The 20,535-nt window shown below is 44.5% G+C and overlaps 1 protein-coding gene across 16 annotated transcripts in view; it reads right to left on the reverse strand.

The window, feature by feature from the left end:
- Window positions 1-20,535, reverse strand: part of DOCK7 (dedicator of cytokinesis 7) — a 109,578-nt gene that overhangs the window by 74,010 nt on the left and 15,033 nt on the right. For all 16 annotated transcript variants that reach the window (XM_062617562.1, XM_062617561.1, XM_062617557.1 and 13 more), the window contains exons 3-9: window positions 8,373-8,548; window positions 8,158-8,226; window positions 5,079-5,208; window positions 4,760-4,972; window positions 4,279-4,364; window positions 2,066-2,132; window positions 646-795 (exon numbers count right to left, since the gene is read on the reverse strand). In XM_062617562.1, coding sequence (XP_062473546.1) covers window positions 646-795; window positions 2,066-2,132; window positions 4,279-4,364; window positions 4,760-4,972; window positions 5,079-5,208; window positions 8,158-8,226; window positions 8,373-8,548 — 891 coding nt within the window. The remainder of the gene's footprint in view (window positions 1-645; window positions 796-2,065; window positions 2,133-4,278; window positions 4,365-4,759; window positions 4,973-5,078; window positions 5,209-8,157; window positions 8,227-8,372; window positions 8,549-20,535) is intronic.

Here is a 20,535-nt window from a genome sequence, read left to right on the forward strand (position 1 = left end):
TCAAAACACAGCACTTAGGTAGCAGGCAATGTAACCACTGCCTGTGAACTGAAAGCACGCATTGAACTCCCTTTCTTTACAACAGGATGATTTTTTATGCAGAGACCAGACAAAAAGCCCTGATTCAAATGCCAATCTGAGCTGGTAACATTTGTGTTCTCATTAAATCAAATGAAAGAAGAGAAAATAACTTTTATCTTTGTATACTTTCATACAGGACCGACCAATGTGGCGTTTTACTTCAGTTATGGTTCTCACCCTCTTAGCAATTTCACTCCTTAAAGACCTCTGAAAATCTGGCTTAAGAGCAAAGATCACTTTAGAAATGAGATTCAATATGTATTTTTAAATCACTAACTTATCTATCACCTTAAGGAGTCAGCACATTGTTTCGTATGAAAACCAAGGTCAAGCCCCAGAAAGCTTCTCTGTATCAAGCAAACCTTTGTGTTCTTCTTAGCTCTTCAATAACACAACAATGCCTATCTCCACTGAACTGTTTCAAAGGAACTTAAGGTACCAAGGGAGAATATCTGAAATGAAACAGAATCCTGCTCTCCAAATGTAAATCAGAAGTAAACTTGTCAGCCAATGTTAAATGGAAACAGAGACAACGAGAGTTCTCATTTCTCTGGTATTTCTTACCTTTATTACTAGAAAGACATCTTGAGAGGGGTAAGTGATAGAAAAGATGGCAGATCTGGCCAGCGTGGATATAGCAGCAGGGGGAACATGTGGACGGAGCATTCCCTTCATTTGCTCAGAGTTTAAATCAAAGTAGAAGTTTTCTGAAATCTAAGGAAGAAGTTGGGTAGTTTCAAGTTATACTTTTTAGTTTTAGTGAACTCTTCACGAACAAAGCAGACAATTTCAAAACCCAAGGTTAAGAAACTACCAACGGTGCCTCCTTTCAAACCATAATAGGGGGGAAAAATGCCTTTCCATTAAGAAATCAAGGCAGGACAGAAAGGAGAAAGGAAACGGAGCTAACAATACACACTGCCTATAACGTTTCCTCCAACTCATGTAAGGTGTGTAGTTCCATCACAGGGCTAGGAATTACAATTGCTATCTGAACTGAATATCTCAAAGTATCAAAATAGAAAATCATCTTTCAGATCATTCACAGAAAGAACAACACATCCGGCAAGATGAACAATGAGCTTTCCACGTTGAAACACCAAATCCCTGACTGTACCAAGGCTTCAGAGCCAAAGGGAATGTGAGCTGGTGTTATCAACACCAGAGGTCACTAAAGAACTTACTACAGTAGATGGGGCGGGGGGGGGGGGGAATGGGAGTAATGAGATGATAAAACTGGCTTATCAAATGTGATTTAAATATTAAACAAAGTTCACATAATATTCCACATACTCTCATCTACATAACTTAAAACTCAATGCATTAAATTCAAGTCTTAAAGAGATAAATGTCAAAATGCATATTTTTAACATTTTTTCTCTCTACTGCTGCTAATAGCTTGAATTAGGAAAACTAAGAGACTCTTCAAATATTAAATACAGAACATAAATAGGCGAATAAATGTATTTTGCCTTTCCTATAACTTAGATCTTGAACAGACCCCTCAGTTTTGTTTTGATTTTAGCAATTTTAGTGCGTACAGCTTCCTTGTGCATTATTACAATGGCATTTGGACATATACCATGCTGAATCACGAAGAAGGCATTAAGGAAGTCACAAAGATTTAATCCAAATAAAAGGTTTCAGTTACTGAAGTTCTCTCTGGGGAAAAGACCTTTGAAAGCCAAGATTGGACAATGTCTATATTCTGATCTCAGGCACCCAGAAATATCGTTAGAAATACTCTGATTTCTAAAAATATTACTTCATATTTTTAGAAAAGTGGTTATACTTCATCTGTTTTACTAAGCAGAAGAACACAGAAGGTGGCTCATGAAATGGCCTCATCATTCTTCCAACCACTGGCATGCCGCTGCCTTCATAAAGGTTTGTTTCCAGAATTAATTCCTCCCTTTTTTCTTTATAGCTAACAGCTTTGCAACGCTTCAGTGGAAATGTGTTTAGAAAGTAATTAAAAACCTACCTTTTTCTTTTCTTTAACGTCGTACAAAGCCAAACTTGCAAAAATGGGCTCGATTTCTATTTCAAATCTTGAAAGAAAGAAAGAAACAGATAAAACCAGTTGACTTGCATTTTGTAAGAAGGAATAACCCACTCTCTCCCCAAATCCTTCCTAAGTGATGGCTGACCACTGTTAAACCAAGATGTCAGCAACAGCTGAGCCAACCTAAGGGCTTGCTCCTGCTGAAAGGGGAAAATTGCTCCTGTTTCCCCCCCCCATTCCTCTCCTGTCCTGCTACGTCTACATTGCCTCTGCTCTCTTCCACTACGACATGCATTGATGCTCCGTGGACCTCCTAAAAGCCATTTCAGCTCATTGACCCAACAGAAAGGTTAGGATGAGGGTCACAGGCCATAAAGCCTACTTCTATAAATGCTTTTACCTTCTTCAAGTGTTGTCTGAAAGCTAAGTAAAGCAACATAATAGCTTCCTTAAAGGAAGAGGCATTATTATTTGGATACCTGGACCACTTAGCTCCTCTGATTACCTTGAAAAGATGCCCTCTATGCTAATTTCCTATGGTGACCTGTCGACAGGGCTAAATGGCCAACTGCTCCCCTCAGCAATATTGATCAGAAAGCTCCTTCCTCTCGAGTCAGGGACAGCTATTTTGGCAATGTTCAACATTTAACTCGTCAGAAAACCCCAATACCTCAAAGCCTCTTTCAGAAAGATGTCAGTTTGTCAGAGTAACTATTATCAAGTATTTCTGCTGAGAGAATCACTTCCAATGAAACCATTAACCTATCAAATGGAGCTAAAGTTATTGTCAGTCAATTGGGAAGCTAAAGAAATCGGAAAAACATTCAAAACCTGTCCCTATATCCAAGGGAGCAGGGGCTGAAATGCCCTTATCCTGCCTGCACAGCCTCCCCATGACATTAATGCCTAACCCACAGTGAGATACTCCCATGCACAAAGTTCTTGCAGAGAGCTCTCAGCTTCTTCTCAGCCTGGAACTCCTTCTTCCAATAGGAAGAACAGACAGGACTGCATCACCTAACAGGTAATTTCTCTAGTTTGGCAACAAAGGTGAGATTAACCTGAAAATGACCCTGCTTAGGTCATCTTAGCCTTCTCCCTGGGGAAGAGACCATCTATTTCTCTTTGTGCCACTAAGACAGTGTGATCTTGGATGCTTGCTACTGCAACTGTAGGTACAGTTTCAGAGATTACTATGGTACACAAACAAGCATGTTTGTGAAGATCTGCTACAAATTCACAATCACCAAGAGAAGCTTAAATAGCAGAAATCATTAATTCCCACCATCTAACGTATTTATGCTAAAGACAACATCCTTTGGAGAGCAAGTTCCATAGCTACTGCATATTATGTTGTTCCAGTTCATAAAAGGCTGCAAAATCAGTTCATCTCTACGGCTATATTAGGTCCTGGAGTACTCTACAAGCAGGAGATATGTCCCACACATATATCTCAGTTATGAGCTGCAATGTAGTCTAACTGGAGCTCTCTAATAAGAAGGGTTGACCTAACTGAGGACACAGAAGATGAATACAGCAGTGTGGAAAATCAGTTTTGTACTTTATTTCTCCAAGGGAATAACAGTAAAATTTTACCTTGTGTTATTAGAGAAGAGTTATAGGCAATGAACCAGCTGCAGGTAACCCTATATTCAGGAGCTCCACTTCATTAAACTTGTTTAACAGGTTTCTATTCCTTCAGTTAATGCTTGCTAAGTATATAAAGTCCTCACTCTTAAAGGGACACAGTCAAGGTTGTTGAGCCTAAACTTCAGCAAATCTTTGGCTGTCTCATGTTTTAAGGCTTAAGCATTTTTCACCTTTTTTATTTGCTGCCCCTCTTCAGCATCCTTGTTACAGAGCTGAACACCGACGACTGGCCAACTTCAGAGCCCTGAATGAGGGCAGTGAAGCATGAGTGCTAGCAACATGGGCAAGTTTAGCTAAGACTGTCTGGAAACCAACTCAGAGGTATTTTCTATGTCACACCAATATGAAGAAAGTCTGGAAGATGAAACTGTCTGATGCAGTGCTGTGTAAATTACTCTTTACAGAACTAACCTTTAAGCCTATTGCCAAACCAATGCTACATCCCTTCAAGAGTAATAAACAAGGCAGCAGGGTTATTCCAGATGCACATGGATACAACAGCAGGCTTCAAATTCTCAGGTATCTGTTGAAGTGACACTTACTTAAGGGACAAACACTTCACCAGGAGTCTTTGGCCAAAGTGCTCTTTGGGTACTTCAGGGACACTAAGCCGTTCTATAGGCTCCTCCTGAAATTAGAGACATGACACTTGTACAAACCACTAACACCATTAGGAAGCAAACATATGCATCACTTTTTTCTTCTAAGACACCAGCACCAATTCAATCCAAGGCTTACCAGCATGCTGCATTTAGCAGCAGCTATAAATATGCTAAATTAAATCCCTTTAATGTTTCTACATTACAGAGGATTGCATAAGCATAAAGGAAAACCAATCTTCTGGAAGTACTATCTATGGCAAGACAACATGCTAAAGAACATGCAACCCACAAAACAGCTAAGGCTCTCATGGATGTTAAACACAGGTGATCTTAACTCCTTTAAATCCATAGCAGACTGACAATTTTCGCATTCTTTACATCCTTAACTTTTTTAGCCTCACCCACATGTATACAAAAATACCTCATCTGGTGCTGGATGTAGTGCAAAAAGCTCCTTATGCCTACTGGACTTCCTTTGATCTTCATTGTGGTGGTCTATCTCCTCATTTGGGGTTCGGTCCAGTAGGTTTGGAAGAAGGGCATCTGGAAGGGAGTTCTTCAGGTCAAAAATGCTGCATGCCCAGCTGCCCCGGGGAGTATCGTCAATGGACATTGAGCGGCGTTTAAGGTCATCCTGAGATTCAACAAATTAAAAGCAACTTATAATGGGAAAGGGACTGCACTTTTAAAACGTGACTATAAATCAGGTTTTATGCAGGAAGGTTTTAAAGGTACATTACTTGTTCATCCTGGTAACTGTTGCCATCTGGAGCTTCGTCAGACTCGAAGATCTGTTTGGGGAGCCCCTTTTGCCTCTCCTTCTGTTTGTCTAAGGTGTTGGGATTAAATCCAGTTCCCAGCTTGTGATATCTGAAAACAGAGCATTTCAAATACACCCTTAATGTCCTTTTTGACCCCAAACCCAGAAGCAGCATTACAGAACAAGCCCCACATTACCAAAGTGGGTCCTCTCAAAGCATAAGCTGCCCTCTGCAAACAGTATTTCCAGTCACCCTCCACTGTAGCTGGGTAATAATCCAACAACAGTATTCCAGTCCTACAATGTGACTCTGTTCAACCCCACAGCAACCCTGTGTGATGTCAAAAGAAGTATTTTCAGTGGCCAGTTAAGGCCATCATAAAATGTGTGATTGTGATGCCAAGCTTAAAACAGGCCAAGAACATGAGGACTGAAGGCCAGGAGTTCTGCTGGACCAAGAACTGAACTGGAGCAGACACTATTAGGAACCTGAAAACCAAAGCACCACCTTCAGGTAAGACTGCATGAAGTGCAGAAGTCCTAAGCACCTCTGGAACACATATGACTTCCCAACCCCAACTAAAAGCAGCATGTTCCCATACTACCTTTATAGGCAGAATTGAGTCCTTTCAGAGCATTCCAGGGTGTTACAGCTAGTAAACAGTCTGTCTACTATTGCTGACAAGATCAGATCTCTTTGACTAACAAATCTTTTCATCATACCAAATGGCACTATGTGTATATTCACACACACAATTTTTGGATACCAAATGCCACTGTATATATATATATATATATATATATATATATATTCACACACATATGGCCAGAGCCACAGCCTTCTTACAATGTGCACTCTAAGTCAGTTCCTGAAGGAGTGCTGGAGTCACAGCTAGAATTAATTGTTCTTATCATGCCCTGTTACTAAAGTTACCAGAGAAGGATGCACTGATACATGAAAACTCTGCTAGCAGTGAATAAAGGGGGGAGAAAAAGGAGGAGAGTATCTTTCTCTCAAGGTTATCATTCCTGAGAGCTGAACAATACAATCTGTATAACCCTCACTGGGATGTCTGCATTTCACTCACAGCTCCACCACCAAGTGTAAATTCATTCTGAATCAGAGCTGACTTCAGAGGTGCTTGTGATCATTGCTGCCATCAGACTAGCATACAGAAATTATGCCATAAGGTTGAAACAAGAATATGCTACTGTTTTTTTCATGCCAGTGAATAAAACTTCTTTACCTTTTCCAATACCACTACAGTAATCACAGAATAGATGGATTTGCCTGTCCCCAAAAATGTTTTGGTTACAAAGAACTGTAGACAGAGATTGACATAAGGATTATTACCTGTGGGGTGGGGGCAGAGATGGATGGCACATTGGAAGGTATGTTCTTCTAACGCTAAAAGAGATGGATTTTGTGCTCCCAGAGCTAGCCACAGCACTCATAACCATTCAATAAAATGGATTAAGAGAAACCCATCAGCATCCTTACCTGAAAAACTATTTAATCCTCCCCAGCCAGGCCTTCAGGTTCTTCCTCTGCTCCAGCAGTACCCCTTCTGTTTCTACCCACTCTAGCACCATGATTTTATCCATGTTAAAACTGCTATAAACACTTATAGAAGTGCCTGTCCTCCTCAAAAGGGGCAAGACAACCTCTGACTGTAGTTCAACAATCTCCCATCACACCTTCAACCCACTCAAGCGACTTTGATGTCTTTAGCTTCCTGCCTTCCCTGACAGAGAACACAACCTGCAGCTGATCTACACAGGACAAAAAGCTCTGCTGCCACTAACTAGAACTTCCTCAGGGCAGGAATCACAGCCAGGTATTCCAGGTACCAGTGACAGTCACTGAGAAACCAAGAGGTGTGCTGGCTGGCTGGGTCACGTTGTCTAAGCCTACCGTGCATTCCAGACTCTGCCCACAAAGGCAGGGAGTTAATAAAGCATCTGTCTCTCTCCTGGCTTTCTTTCTGGGTGAGGGTTTTCTTCTGGTACGAGATTACAAACCACATTTTTATTAGGTCATCTCAGCACTGCAAAGCACATCTGCAGCATCCCCTGAAGTGGTTCTCGGGACAACATTAAACCAGTGAATTGTAGCAACTGCCACAAGGGCAGAGCTGTAGCTGTAGTCAAGTCATTTGTAGGTGATGCACATCACATGGATCACTTACTCCTTGACAGCAGCTCTTGAAACCATCAGACTTTCAATCATCAGAGAGTTCCAAGTAAAGCTACTCAGACACCTTCCTGCTAATCTGCATGATTTAATCAATGCATGCATATTCTCTAGCCTGGTAACTCATTAGGTAAATGCTGCCATAGTTCAAATATTAACAGTTATTTGTTTAAATTACATACTTTCTCAAAGTCTCTTTGGGACAAATGAAAGCTGCAGAGGGCACCTTATCTATTAGGTGGTTGTGGCTGCACATAAATCTTACATTGTTACAAAATGACTGCAACTCCTCTCTAAAAAAGAGCTAAAAACACAGGGAACAAAGAAAGAAACAAATGCTCAAAGCAATTTTACTTGGTCCCATTCCCTAATTCCCCTCCCATTCTAAAGGAGCAACTGTTGACTACAACGACCTAGATTTGCAGAAATGCCCCAAGGGATTTCGATGTCTAAGATCTAATTTTCCAAACACAAAGCTTCAGTTCAGCTAAACACAAGGCATCAGTTCAGCTGAGCTGGGCAATTAAAAGCCAGGGCACATGGACTCAGTAGCCAGGACAATAATTCATATATTAGAATAGGTTGGGTTGGAGAGGATCTTAAGATCGCCCAGCTTCAACTGCCTGCCTTTGGCAGGGACACCTCACACTAAACCAGGTCACCCAAGGCTCTGTGCAACCTGGCCTTGAGCACTGCCAGGGATGGGGCAGCCACAGCTTCTCTGGGCACCCTGTGCCAGCGCCTCAGCACCCTCACAGTAAAGCACATCTTCCTTATATCTAACCTGAGCATCCCCATAGCAGCCAGCCAACCTGCAAAGCTTTAAATACGAAATGAAGCTGACAAACACCACGGGGGAACTCACTTTCTGTTCACAATCGCCCAATCTTCCGTGTAACTCCTTACACAGTCCCTCACGTGGGGGTCCATCTCACTGTTAAAAGAACAAAAACATCTTCAAAATCACAGGCATGGCAAGGAATTCTTAAACATCCCCACTTCCACTTAGGTTTGTATTGGTTGTGATGCAGACAATCGATGCCCTGGAGCAAGGTGTCACCCTGTCACCTCCTACCTTACCTCTCTTCAGGCACAGCCGACACAAGGGTGCGACATTCTCGAGGGGTGTACACGACCTCAATGTCATCAGGAGGAAACTCAAGCAAGTCCCTCAGGGGTCCCGACTCCACGGCAATGGGGTGTGTGATAAGGTAGTCCTCCAACTCAACCGGGTCCACTGCTTCTGTAAGTGGTACCTGGGGAAAGACAAGTGATGGAAGGGTTCTTTAAACAAGGTTAAAGAAAGAGAGGTCACATTTTAGAATCATACAATCACAGAACAGTTAGGGTTTCAGTTTTAACCCATTACCCCTTGTCCTGTCACTACAGTCCCTAATGAAGAGTCCCTCCCCAGCATCCCTATAGGCCCCCTTCAGATACTGGAAGGCTGCTCTGAGGTCTCCACGCAGCTTCTCTTCTCCAGGCTGAACAGCCCCAACTTTCTCAGCCTACCTTGTTTTTTAAACCAGCTCCCTTGTCTTTTAAACCAGCTCTTCTGTCTTGTTGAGGAAACCTGATCTAACGTAGAATCATAGAATGGTTTGGGTTGGAAGAGACCTTAAGATCATCCAGTTCCAACCCTCCTGGTACGGGCATCAGACGATAACTAACTTTAATGGTGTTAACTTTAGCTAATACACATCACAAAGCTGTTTTTCATGTCTTATCTGATATTTCTGTGGATATGTCTATGATGCATACCACCATCACCTAATGAAAAATGCAACCTAGAAAAAGGATTTTCATCTGTTTCCCAGGAATGCACCACTCTGCATCAGAAAAACTTTGGTGCTTTATTTCCCGTGTGTATGACTTAGGATTTGTTTCTATCGTGCTCTGATCACAAAGGCAACCTTCACCCTGATCCACGATGCAAGAACCCTTTCACCCTCCAGCACCCCAGACAGGAATCCAGAGCAGGAGCTCATATACCAGGAACTCAGGAAGCCACTGAACTCTGCAAGACGAACATTAATCTGAACTAAAGCCCTTCCCTGGGGAACACAAAACACAATGTTTGCCTACCACAGGGACGAGTTTAACCACCTCTTCTCCCTGATATTAGGACCTTTCGTGTCAAAGGATGCTTAAAAATCATCTTTCCTGGGCATAAACCACCAAAGCACAAGGAATAACTGAACAAACACACGAGTGGGAAACATTTCACTGACAGTACTGATCTCTCCATGCTAAAAAACATTGAGCTTCTTTTAGGTACAGGAAAAAAGATAACTGCATAAACTGGATAGATACTCCCACTGCATAACTGTGTGTTTTTACGTATGCATATTCTATATCCTGAGATCATTATGCTATGAGGCTGCACATAAACACAGACATTAAGAAAATGAAACACTAAAAGCCAGTTTTGAGGAACCTGTCTCTACAGCAACTGACTGGTTTCCTGGAATTCCCTGGCACATCTCAGTGAGGCTGAGGGGTTTAACGTGAGTCACAAAAACACATGAAATTCCAGCTATTTTTCTCTACTACTTCCTCTTCCCTGTCATCTAGTGTCTGTGGGACACGGAACTATCCTGTACCTTGTCTTCTGCTGCTGCTGACTTCAAAAAGAACACTTAGTATTTAAGGTGTAAATGTGCTTCTCAATAGAATTGCGGTGCCAATGCCAAATTCCAGCTTTTAAACTTCCATTGCCAAAAGGTTCCGAAATGAATGAACTTTCTCCTTAAGCAAAAAGACTTGGCTAACACAGAGGGTATTGAAGGAATACTGCAACCTTCCTAAATGGTGTGCCTCCAGTGAAGTCAGGTGAACTGGAGCAGGTGACTTCATGACAGACACGGATCTGGTCCACCAAGAAATATGATGTCTGGAAACTCAGTGTTTAGTTCTGCAATTTAGGTAAAAGACACAAACTACTTTCTGTGTAAAGAAATACACCACCATCAACATCTATTTAGCCCTGGCCCCATAAGCTTTTGTCCCCTTCTAATCCTGAATGAACTAAAAGCATGTGACTTGGGGGACTTCTGAAAGCACAAATCAGACACTTTGAACTGTTCTCATCACTGCAAAGCTCCCAATGAGCAGAACGTGGCGTTGCTCTCTCCCACATTACACTTAACATGTCATCACCTCATGCTATCTGCTTCTTACACCCGAAACAGCTCCACGTGGCACTAGAGAACTGACAGAACGTCCAGCATTGAAGTGTGGCACTTTAGTACTGAGGAATTGCTAGAAGTCCATGTTTTCTCAGAAGAGCTGCTGCACAATAGACCTCATAGCAGCCTTCCAGTATCTGAAAGGGGCCTATAGGGATGCTGGGGAGGAACTCTTCATTAGGGACTGTAGTGATAGGACAAGGGGTAATGGGTTCAAACTTAAACAGGGGAAGTTCAGATTGGATATAAGGAGGAAATTCTTTCCTGTGAGGGTGGTGAGGCACTGGAATGGGTTGCCCAGGGAGGTCGTGAATGCTCCATCCCTGGCAGTGTTCAAGGCCAGGTTGGACAGAGCCTTGGGTGACCTGGTTTAGTGTGAGGTGTCCCTGCCCATGGCAGGGGGTTGGAACTCAGTGATCTTAAGGTCCTTTCCAACCCTAACTATTCTATGGTTCTATGATTCTATAATACTACTGCTACTTTCTACCCATAGACCTCAAAACCAAAGAGTAAGACCCAGAAACTGAGAATCCCTGTAAACGAAGATAAAGAAAATCACTGTGTGAAAGCTGCTGAGGCATTGGGCAGCAGAGCTGCTGGGAAACGGTCCTCCTATGGCTGGTCCAGAGCCCCAACCACAAAGCAACGCAGTGCTGCATTGGCACACAAAGCACCCTCATTGGAAGAAGGACAGAGGGTTAAGGTAGCTTCAGGGGGTGACTCAAAGCTGCTTAACTGAGCCTATTTTTAAGCCTGAACATTTTAGGACAAGCTTGAGTGAGTCCAGAGGAGGCCACAGAGATACCACAAAGATGGAGCAGCTCTGCTCTGGAGCCAGGCTGAGAGAGCTGGGCTGGGGCAGCCTGGAGAAGAGAAGGCTCCTGAAGGGGAGACCTGAGACCAGCTCCAGTGCCTAAAGGGGCTGCAGGAAAGCTGGAGAGGGGCTTGGGACAAGGGCCTGTAGGGACAGGCCAAGGGGAATGGCTTTAAGCTGCCAGAGGGGAGACTGAGATGAGCTCTTAGGCAGAAGCTCTTCCCTGTGAGGGTGCTGAGGCGCTGGCACAGGGTGCCCAGAGAAGCTGTGGCTGCCCCATCCCTGGCAGTGTTCAAGGGCAGGTTGGACACAGGGGCTTGGAGCAAGCTGCTCTAGTGGAAGCGGTCCCTGCCCGTGGCAGGGGTTGGAACTGGAGGAGCTTTAAGGTCCCTTCTAACCCAAACTATTCTGTGATCCTATGATATTTTGAATCCTCCCTTCCACACTGGCAGCTCCAAAGCTGAGACACCTTCCAGTGCTCAGCAAAACTGAGCTGCCCACACAAGTGCTGTGTTTCCATCTGCACAAACATTTACCTGTGCATCTCCCCAGGCTAACAAAAAGGAACCTGTTCCTCATTCCCTCCAATCATTGTAATCCACTCATCCTGATAAAACAGAAGAATATTACAAACAGGCAAGGAAAACACTCTGCATTAGTGCAGGGTGGAGGGGGACACGCAGGAGTGAGCAGACACAGGGCAGAGACCGGCACTGCCCCAATGGCACTGTGTTTCCCCATTCCTGGCATTTTGCATCTTACATTTCACTTGTCCAACAAGAGCACTGGAATGTGTTGGACAAAAGAGGGAATAAACTTACTCTGCTCATTAAGAAACACCTGATCCAGAAAGGGGGCCAATGCTGAGGAGCCTGGGTCCATGCTCCGAGGGCTTCCAAGCCCTCCGTACATCTCAGGATGAAGCCCAAGGTTGCATTTTGCAATCTCCCTGTTTGTCTCTTCGGGTAACTATTGTGCCATGAAGATGTAAACAAACACAAAAGTCAAACCCAGAAGCCTGTATTAGACTCACCATCTGTGCAGCCAGAAATACTGCCTAGCACCTGAGTAAACAGGCCACACATAAATCCATGGCTATGAAGAGGAACTCCTTGGTGTCAGACTATTGGCAGATAAAAGGCAAGCACATCGAAGCTTTAGATATTTGTGGGGGATGAAGTGATGAACGAGGAGGAGGAAATAAGGATGAGCAAATGCACCGAAAGGAAAATGAACCCAAATGGTGTCCCTGGGTCTGAACTGAACAAGGAGAGCTCCTCTCATGGCTCACTACTGATGGCTTAAACTTTCCTCTGCCCTGCTTTAGGCTCCTGCATCACTCTGAAGTTGTGGATGAGACCAAGAACAGACGAGAGCAGACATGGAGCTATTCCTGTGTCACCTGAAATTGCCATCAGATTGAACAGAAGGAGCTGGATGAGTTCAGATAAGGACCAGGGTACCCAACCTCACCGCTGACGGAGGAGCAAAACCTGCTCTATCTCCCACTGCCAAGTCTCCAGGCCCAGCTTAATTCCTCACTAGAAAAAATAACAAGGCACCCAACATCCAACTCCCCAGGCCGTTAGCCAAGTATTTTCCTGGCTTACAAACGTTTCAACTTTATCCTTGTCCTCCAAGACACGCAGACAGGTTTTCTTCATCAGGCTTCCAAAGGGAGAGGGACAATTTCAGTCAAGTGTTTGCAGATGTGCAGTCCGCTTACCAACTGCTAATGGGGGAATAGTGGAGAGTTACTGTAGGAGATCACTGACAAGGTGTCCATTTCTTCCAGCAACCAAAGCTGTACAGGAGCTCTGACCATCTTCCCAACCAGGACTGTGGAATTGTCTATATTAATGGCAAAACATGCAAAGGAAAGCCCGCTCCCCAAATCGTGATTGCTGCTCCTTTAAGAAATACTCTTTATTTAAGCTATAATTACAGAGCAAATTCTGGACAGCCTTTCAGACAGGTCCTTAACATGGTTTTCACTGTCTTTATCCCAAGATCAGACTCAGCCCCCTCACCCAGGACAAGTGCTATTCTGGTGCTATTAAAATTAATAGAGCTACTCAGGGTGAAAGAGGCCACTCGGTGTGAGTAAGAGGGGCATAACCTGCTCCCTGCCAATGTAAGTACCAAACACACTGTGCTGATAAACTGAGAGCACAGGAGAAATCAAACAGGACTCTCTCCTTTTCAGACTTACACATCACTTGCAAATAACAATTCTGCATATCTATGCCCTTAACCTGACCACAGACACACGCTCTGTCAGCTTGACTACGACACCAGCCTGATTGATTTGGCTTATATAAACTGTTTAACACACACGCTCCATAGGTGCATCTGTGTTGTTGCAGTTATGGCTCTCAGCAGTTGCATTACAAACCCTATTTCAAAGGTTTACAACTCTCCTGCAGCAGGGACAGTCAAGCTTTCTTCTTTAGGGCTGTGTTATTCTTCACCGTTATATCCCCTTAAAAGCTTGAGAATAAAATTCCACTTCCTATCGACTTTGCCCTTACCGAGACAGCAAACATTGTATTTTGCTGTAGTTTTAGTGCACCTCTACCCGAAATATGTCTCTCTCCTCTTTATTTGCTTCTTTTGAGCACCGACCTGTATCATCATCATCAGTTCCCAACGAAGCATCTGCACAAATCTGGCAACAAAGGCAGGAGTCACTCTAGCCAAGCATCTCATCCAAGGACTACAGGAGCAAAGGGCTAACACAGAGGGAAAGCTACACCCAGGGCACCACGCTGCAAAGCTCATGGCTTATTCCACCCCACCAAGGAAGAAAAAAGTAACATGCAAAGGGCAGATCTGTATCAGACTTGCTCTGTTGTGGCATCCCTGAGAGGACCACAACCAGCTCCCTCATGCACAAACCCTTCTGACAAGCAGGACTTCCCATGTGTGCCAGTGACCAGGGGTTTGCAGAGCAGCAGTGGTGGCTGGACACTTTTTGGCTGGACAGGATGCTCAGACATCAAGTCTAGGCTATGCTTTGCCAAGAAAGGTTGGACCTTTCCAACCCTGGATTCGGGGATTCTATGATGCCTCACTAACAAAGGCAATGGGGACACTTGCACGGATGCACTTTCCATCATGCTCTAGAAATGACCTTACAAAGGATGTCTTACATCCTTTCATCATTTCAAACACTTGCATTTAATTAGCATGGCATTTAATTAGCCATCTTTACATGTCTTTGCTGGAAGAGCCTCCCCCTCAAGTCTGCTGCCTTACTGAACCAATGACACCTACACTAGTACCTAAAGACTGAAGGCCTGCTCTCCTGGGCACTGCGAGGGATCACAGTAGCAACTAGGGCACAGAAAGGAATTATTATTATCTCCATCTCACAGATACTGACTGAAGCACAGGAGAATCATAGAATCAACTCAGTTGGAAAAGACCTTAAAGATCATCAAATCCAACCTTGGGAGTCTTGTGTAAATCGTTGCTGTTTTCCCTGATACCCACAGATTTTTGCCTGAAGGACTTTAACCTACCCTTTCCCTTCACAAACAGCTGGGCAGAGGGGATAATCCTAGGTCCTGTTCCAGAGGTTTGCTGCCTAACTCACACGTGTTGTACTGAGCATCAGGAGCAGTCTTGTGGGACATGCTCTAAGCAACACACTCAGTTCCCAGCTGTGATTTTGCAGGCTCTTCCAGCTAGTTTGTGCCAGCACAGTCACAAGCAGCACCATGTCCCTCACCTTTCATTCTCCCTCCCTCACCTCTGCCCTCCCAAGATGCCACAACACCAATTTCAATGGTTATGACGTGATGGTTTTGGCAGGATACATCTGACAGAACAAGGATTTGAACTCAAGTTACTCTTGGCCCAGTCCAAGACCAACTTTCCTCTTATCTAAAGGGAGACATGTAATTCCTAAGGGCAGAGACCTCTGTGAGGATCACAGTACAATTTGGGGCCCTGTAAAAAGGCCAATGGCAAAGATTGCAAGGTTATACCTCCGCCTCCTGTGCAGGAGTACAATTCCCTGCAAGCAAATCATAAGGGACCTTGCAAACCCAACCTTGCAGAACTCCTCATCACAGGGAGGACCCTCACTATCACATTTCCTCGGTGGCTAGCCAAAATCAGGGCGGTATTTCTTGCCAGTTCTGCAAGCAGAACAAAGTTCCACCTTAACTTCAATACCTCCTTCGACATTAAAACAATTTAGAATGTGCTAAAGCTGTGACAGATTGCACCAAAGCTTTGAATTCCAAATTAATGCCGACTTCCCACCCACTGCCTCCCTGGGCAAAATCCTGGAAGGACAGAAGAAGCAGATTAGCATTTCAAAGCTGAGCCCCAGCCTTCTCTCTGCTATCACTAGGTCTCCAGGGCAAACAGTCACTTCCCTTGTGGAGCATTCAGGAATGCAGATGGCCTGTTCTTGCTGTGGCAAAATCCCTTCAAGGGATACTGGGATCTCAGGGAACTGGAGTCGAATCTGATGTGCTGTAGGAGGGACTCGGTGTAAACCTGAGGTTAAAGGAAATGTCACACACTTGAAATGAAATTTGCAGGCAAATTCAAGAAGGGTCACTCCAAGAGGTTTGGAAACATGAGCAGTGCAGTATTAACCACTGCCAATGCTCAAGTCATTGAAAAACAGGTTTTACTGGCATAAATCCCATTTTCTTTCAGCCAACCACTCCAAAAATGGTCATCACTGGACCCAAATCCTAAGAATCACATCTTCACGTACTGCACTAATGTCACTACTGTATTTCAGGTGACCCGTACCCCTAACTCCATAACCCTGATGCCTGGGGAGCACAGAGAACTCCTGCACTTAACTGGGTTTGGCTGCATTTATAACACATGGAAATGTTCAAACGAACCAGGGAGATTCCTCCAGAGGCAATCTCTGCTCTTCATCAACCACAGACAGCTCCCAGCCCTCAACAAGGACGACACCTCCCCTGCCACAAAGTGCTGTCATTACCTCCACATACCTGCCTACTGCCTCTGGAATGCAGTTCCCTATCTCCTGCTCTGCTCTAGCTCTTAGTACTTCTTTTGCATGGCGCTTTGAAAGATGTAATTACCCCGGAGAATAGCTGATGGAAGTCCTTCATTGCAAACTGTAAACGTGCCTCAAAGACTTCTGTCAGCACCCTCTGTCACCACAAAAATGGTTTCAGGAATAGTCCGAAGCCTCAATTTTTAAGTCCTGAGCATATTTAGGTACTAAGTTCTGGATGCTTTTGACAGACAAGCCTAATGCTCAGCAAGGTGTGACAAACACACGTAATGTCACAGTGCTTGGAATGGAAAAAGCCTCTAATAAAGGGAATATCTGTAAATACACCTCCCTCCATGTAACATGTAACAGCCAGTCACAAAACCAGTGAGATGGTTTATGTACAAATATTGCTAGGTTATTTGCTGTTATAACTGGTTGCTAATGTAAGAAGCCATTTGGGTATAGAAATAGTCATATTAATCAGATTAATTAGTTATCTGGGAATACCAGAGCAATTTCGTATTAAACCCAGGAAGACACAAGCCTCCAAGGACGGGCAAGGAGAAGGTATCTTCTTTGATGACTGAGAAGCATGTAATTTCATCAGGAGAGTATCTGAATAACACACAGATGGTACAGAAAACCAAGGGCTGAGACTGACCTGACAGAGCAACCCTCTGATCAATCAGGCCAAAACTGAGGGCACAGAGGCTGCGACAGTGACAAACTCAAAGCTCCATTATGAAAGAAATGAAGAAGCCAAACAGTTTGACCAGAGACTGCAGAGGACTCACAGACTTCCCACTTCATGCAGGAACACGACATCAGATCAGTGGAGATGGATCCATCCGGACCCTTAGGGTTCATAGGCAAACCGTGGTGGCTCTCAACTGTGTAAGCTGAACCACGGTAACCGTGAACGTGCATGCTCTTCTGAGTAGAAAACACTTGGCACAGCCACATCTCAATTATCAGTGGATGGATGGATTAACCATGAGATGCATGAAGATGCCAGAGCTGGTGCTGCATAGAGCTGCCCATGACTCTCAGCTCAGGAGCAGCTCAAGAGCTTCACCTAACAAACCACCCAAGTCCAAGCCACCTTTGGGCACAGACAGTCCCATGGTCCATGCACCTGAGCATCCCTTAGAGGCCAGTATGAGCCCCAGCACATAGCCAACCCCTGCAGCAGCACAGCCATCACCAAGTAAGGGTCAGCCCATTGACCCAAGCTCTATGGACCACACTGGGCTTCCAGCCTCAAGTCTCTTTGCCTGCTGTGCCAAACTGGTGCACAGGCTGGGTGCATCAACCCTACCCGGCCAGCCCAGGTAATAGAGACGTGGGTCTCATTCAAATCAGCCTGGCATTAAAAAGGCTAACAATGCATTATAAAAGATGTGGATGGGCTGGAGAGGGTCCAGAGAAGGGCCACAAAGATGATCCAAGGACTGAGAAGATGTATGAGGAAAGGCTGAGAGAGCTGGGTTTGTTCAGCCTTGAGAAAAGAAGGCTCAGGGGAGATCTTATCACCATGTTCCAGTATTATAAAGGTAGCTACAAAGAAGACAGTGACCCCCTTTTTACAAAGAGTCACATGGCAAAGATGGGATGATGGGCACAAGTCACTCCTGTGGAGATTCCCACTGGAAACAAGGGGAAAAATTTTCCCAATTGGAACAGTCAGCCACTGGAATCATCTCCCCAGGGAAGTGGTGGATTCCCCAACATTGGACACTGTGAAGATTCAGCTGGGCAGGGTGCTGGGATGCGTAGTCTAGATCATGGTTTGCCAAGAAAGGTTGGACCAGATGATCCCTGATGTCCTTTCCAACCTGGGATACCCACTGCTGCCTGCTGGGACAGTGGCAGCATTAGAATGAAGGACTGCAAGCAGCTAACAGGACTTAGGACTGAATATTTTTCCATTGATTTGAATCCAACATTAAGGAATTTTTTTGCAGTTTAGAGCACTAGCAGCATTTCCATTAAACACCAATTCATTTATGCATTTTATTCCTGGAAAAGATGTGCCACAACTAAGTTTCATAAACAAAACCCAACAAACAAAACCCAAACCATTCTACGATCCTATTATTAAATAGCATTTTTAGCCTCTGAGTATTTCTTAACAGGCCTGCCACGAATGCTTTGAGTGGCCAGATTTAGTTGGCATAATAACATTTAATTAAGATTAGTTATCTCTGATAACGTATAAGCTGCTGAAGTTATTGCAGACTCACCAACTCAACACATAAAATGCTTGTGACCTGTACAACAGGACCCACGACTGATTGTAGAAATGGTACGTGGCAGTTTTCATTCACTAAAGAAAGTGCCTGCACCACAGCAGTTAACTGTGAGTAATCCCTAATGGGAGGAGGCAGGGAAGAGGATGTGGATGCCTCTCCCATCCTCCCTGTCTGATGAGGATAGACCATTCCGCAAGGCAGGGCAAAACCTCCAGGAAACACATGCAATGGGAGTCACTTGTAAGCCTCAATCAGCTTGATTGACTTGGCTCATTCTCCTTGTCGTTTTAGTGACTCTGGTGATAAAATTACCCAGCTCTGAACACTTCAAAACACCCTTTTCTACGCCACACAGGACACTGTCACGTCTTCCCTCAGCGTTTTCCATTCATTTGCACAAATTATCCATTCTTCTTTTAAATGCTAAAATGAACAATGAAAATATACAAAGGAACCTATATTCTCTCATTGAATAATTAGATACCAGCTTTGAATACACAACCAAAGTCTGACATCCAATACATCCAAGACAAAGCTTCAATCAGCCCAGATAATGCCCATAAAGCCAGCAGTGCTTTACAAAGATATGTCAATGTCAGCACCTTTATTTTCCATGGAGAAAATGGAGCACTGAGATCAGACATGGTCAGATCAAATCATGTCCAAGAATCCAAATCTCTTTATTCCCAGACGAATTAGCATCTCTGATACCTCACACTAACACTCAGCTATGCCCTAACATACACCAACAGGCAGGAAATATTACCCCTCATCCTCTGGAAGCTGCCGTGATTGGTCTCTAAAACAAATGAGTAGGCATTCATTCTTCTTATTTGTAAGCTCTGTGTTAAAATGCTGCTCTTCTAATTAAAATATAACTAAAAATTAAAAAAAAAAAATTAGTAAGATAATTTTCTTAAGGAAAAAACAAATAAATCAAGTTTTGGCCAACAACCAAAAACATTTCAATGCCGATCCTCGTGTCCTTACACCACGACACCTTGGCACTCAGAAGTATTCAGAAATCCAAGCTTTTATCTGATTTGAAAAATGTAAGTATCATTGATCAATAAAAGTTGATGAATGTGGCACAAGACACAGGAACTTGTGTTGGGTCCCCAGCATGAGAGGGACGTGGAGCTGTTGGAGCGAGGCCAGAGGAGGCCATGGAGATGCTGCGAGGGCTGGAGCAGCTCTGCTCTGGAGCCAGGCTGAGAGAGCTGGGCTGGGGCAGCCTGGAGAAGAGAAGGCTCCTGAAGGGGAGACCTGAGAGCAGCTCCAGTGCCTGAAGGGGCTGCAGGAAAGCTGGAGAGGGGCTTGGGACAAGGGCCTGCAGGGACAGGCCAAGGGGAATGGCTTTAACCTGCCCGAGGGGAGACTGAGATGAGCTCTTAGGCAGAAGCTCTTCCCTGGGAGGGTGCTGAGGCACTGGCACAGGGTGCCCAGAGAAGCTGTGGCTGCCCCATCCCTGGCAGTGTTCAAGGCCAGGTTGGACACAGGGGCTTGGAGCAAGCTGCTCTAGTGGAAGGTGTCCCTGCCCGTGGCAGGGGTTGGAGCTGGATGAGCTTTAAGGTCCCTTCCAACAAAACCCTTCCATGATTCTATGATCCTTATGAAACAGCTGGGCTGTAACTGAAGAGCGGTCCAGACACCCAGTCGGTTCTTTCTGTCCTTTGGTAACATCATCTGCCCTCATAAAAAGACAGCACACCCAGGTTAAAAACCAGACTACAAGACCAAAACCCTTCTCTTCCTATACCAAAGCAGCCCAATAAGCAGCCATAAAAGAGCAAACCAAGGCACGCACACCAAGATTCAGAGAAAGCTTTGGGTTGCTTCATCAGTAACTCATGCTGATCTCTGACAATCCACCATCCAGCTTCAGCCAGGTAAAACTACCGCAGAAATCCAGAGAGAGCAATTGGGCCTCTGCCACAGCACAGCACGCAGCAATGACCAAAAAGGACCAGTGCAATAGAGGGTATTGAGA

This window comes from Pezoporus occidentalis, unplaced genomic scaffold (assembly GCF_034315485.1).
Source record: "Pezoporus occidentalis ecotype Australia unplaced genomic scaffold, CSIRO_AGI_Poc_V1 ctg198, whole genome shotgun sequence".
In the NCBI taxonomy this organism is placed as follows: domain Eukaryota; kingdom Metazoa; phylum Chordata; class Aves; order Psittaciformes; family Psittacidae; genus Pezoporus; species Pezoporus occidentalis.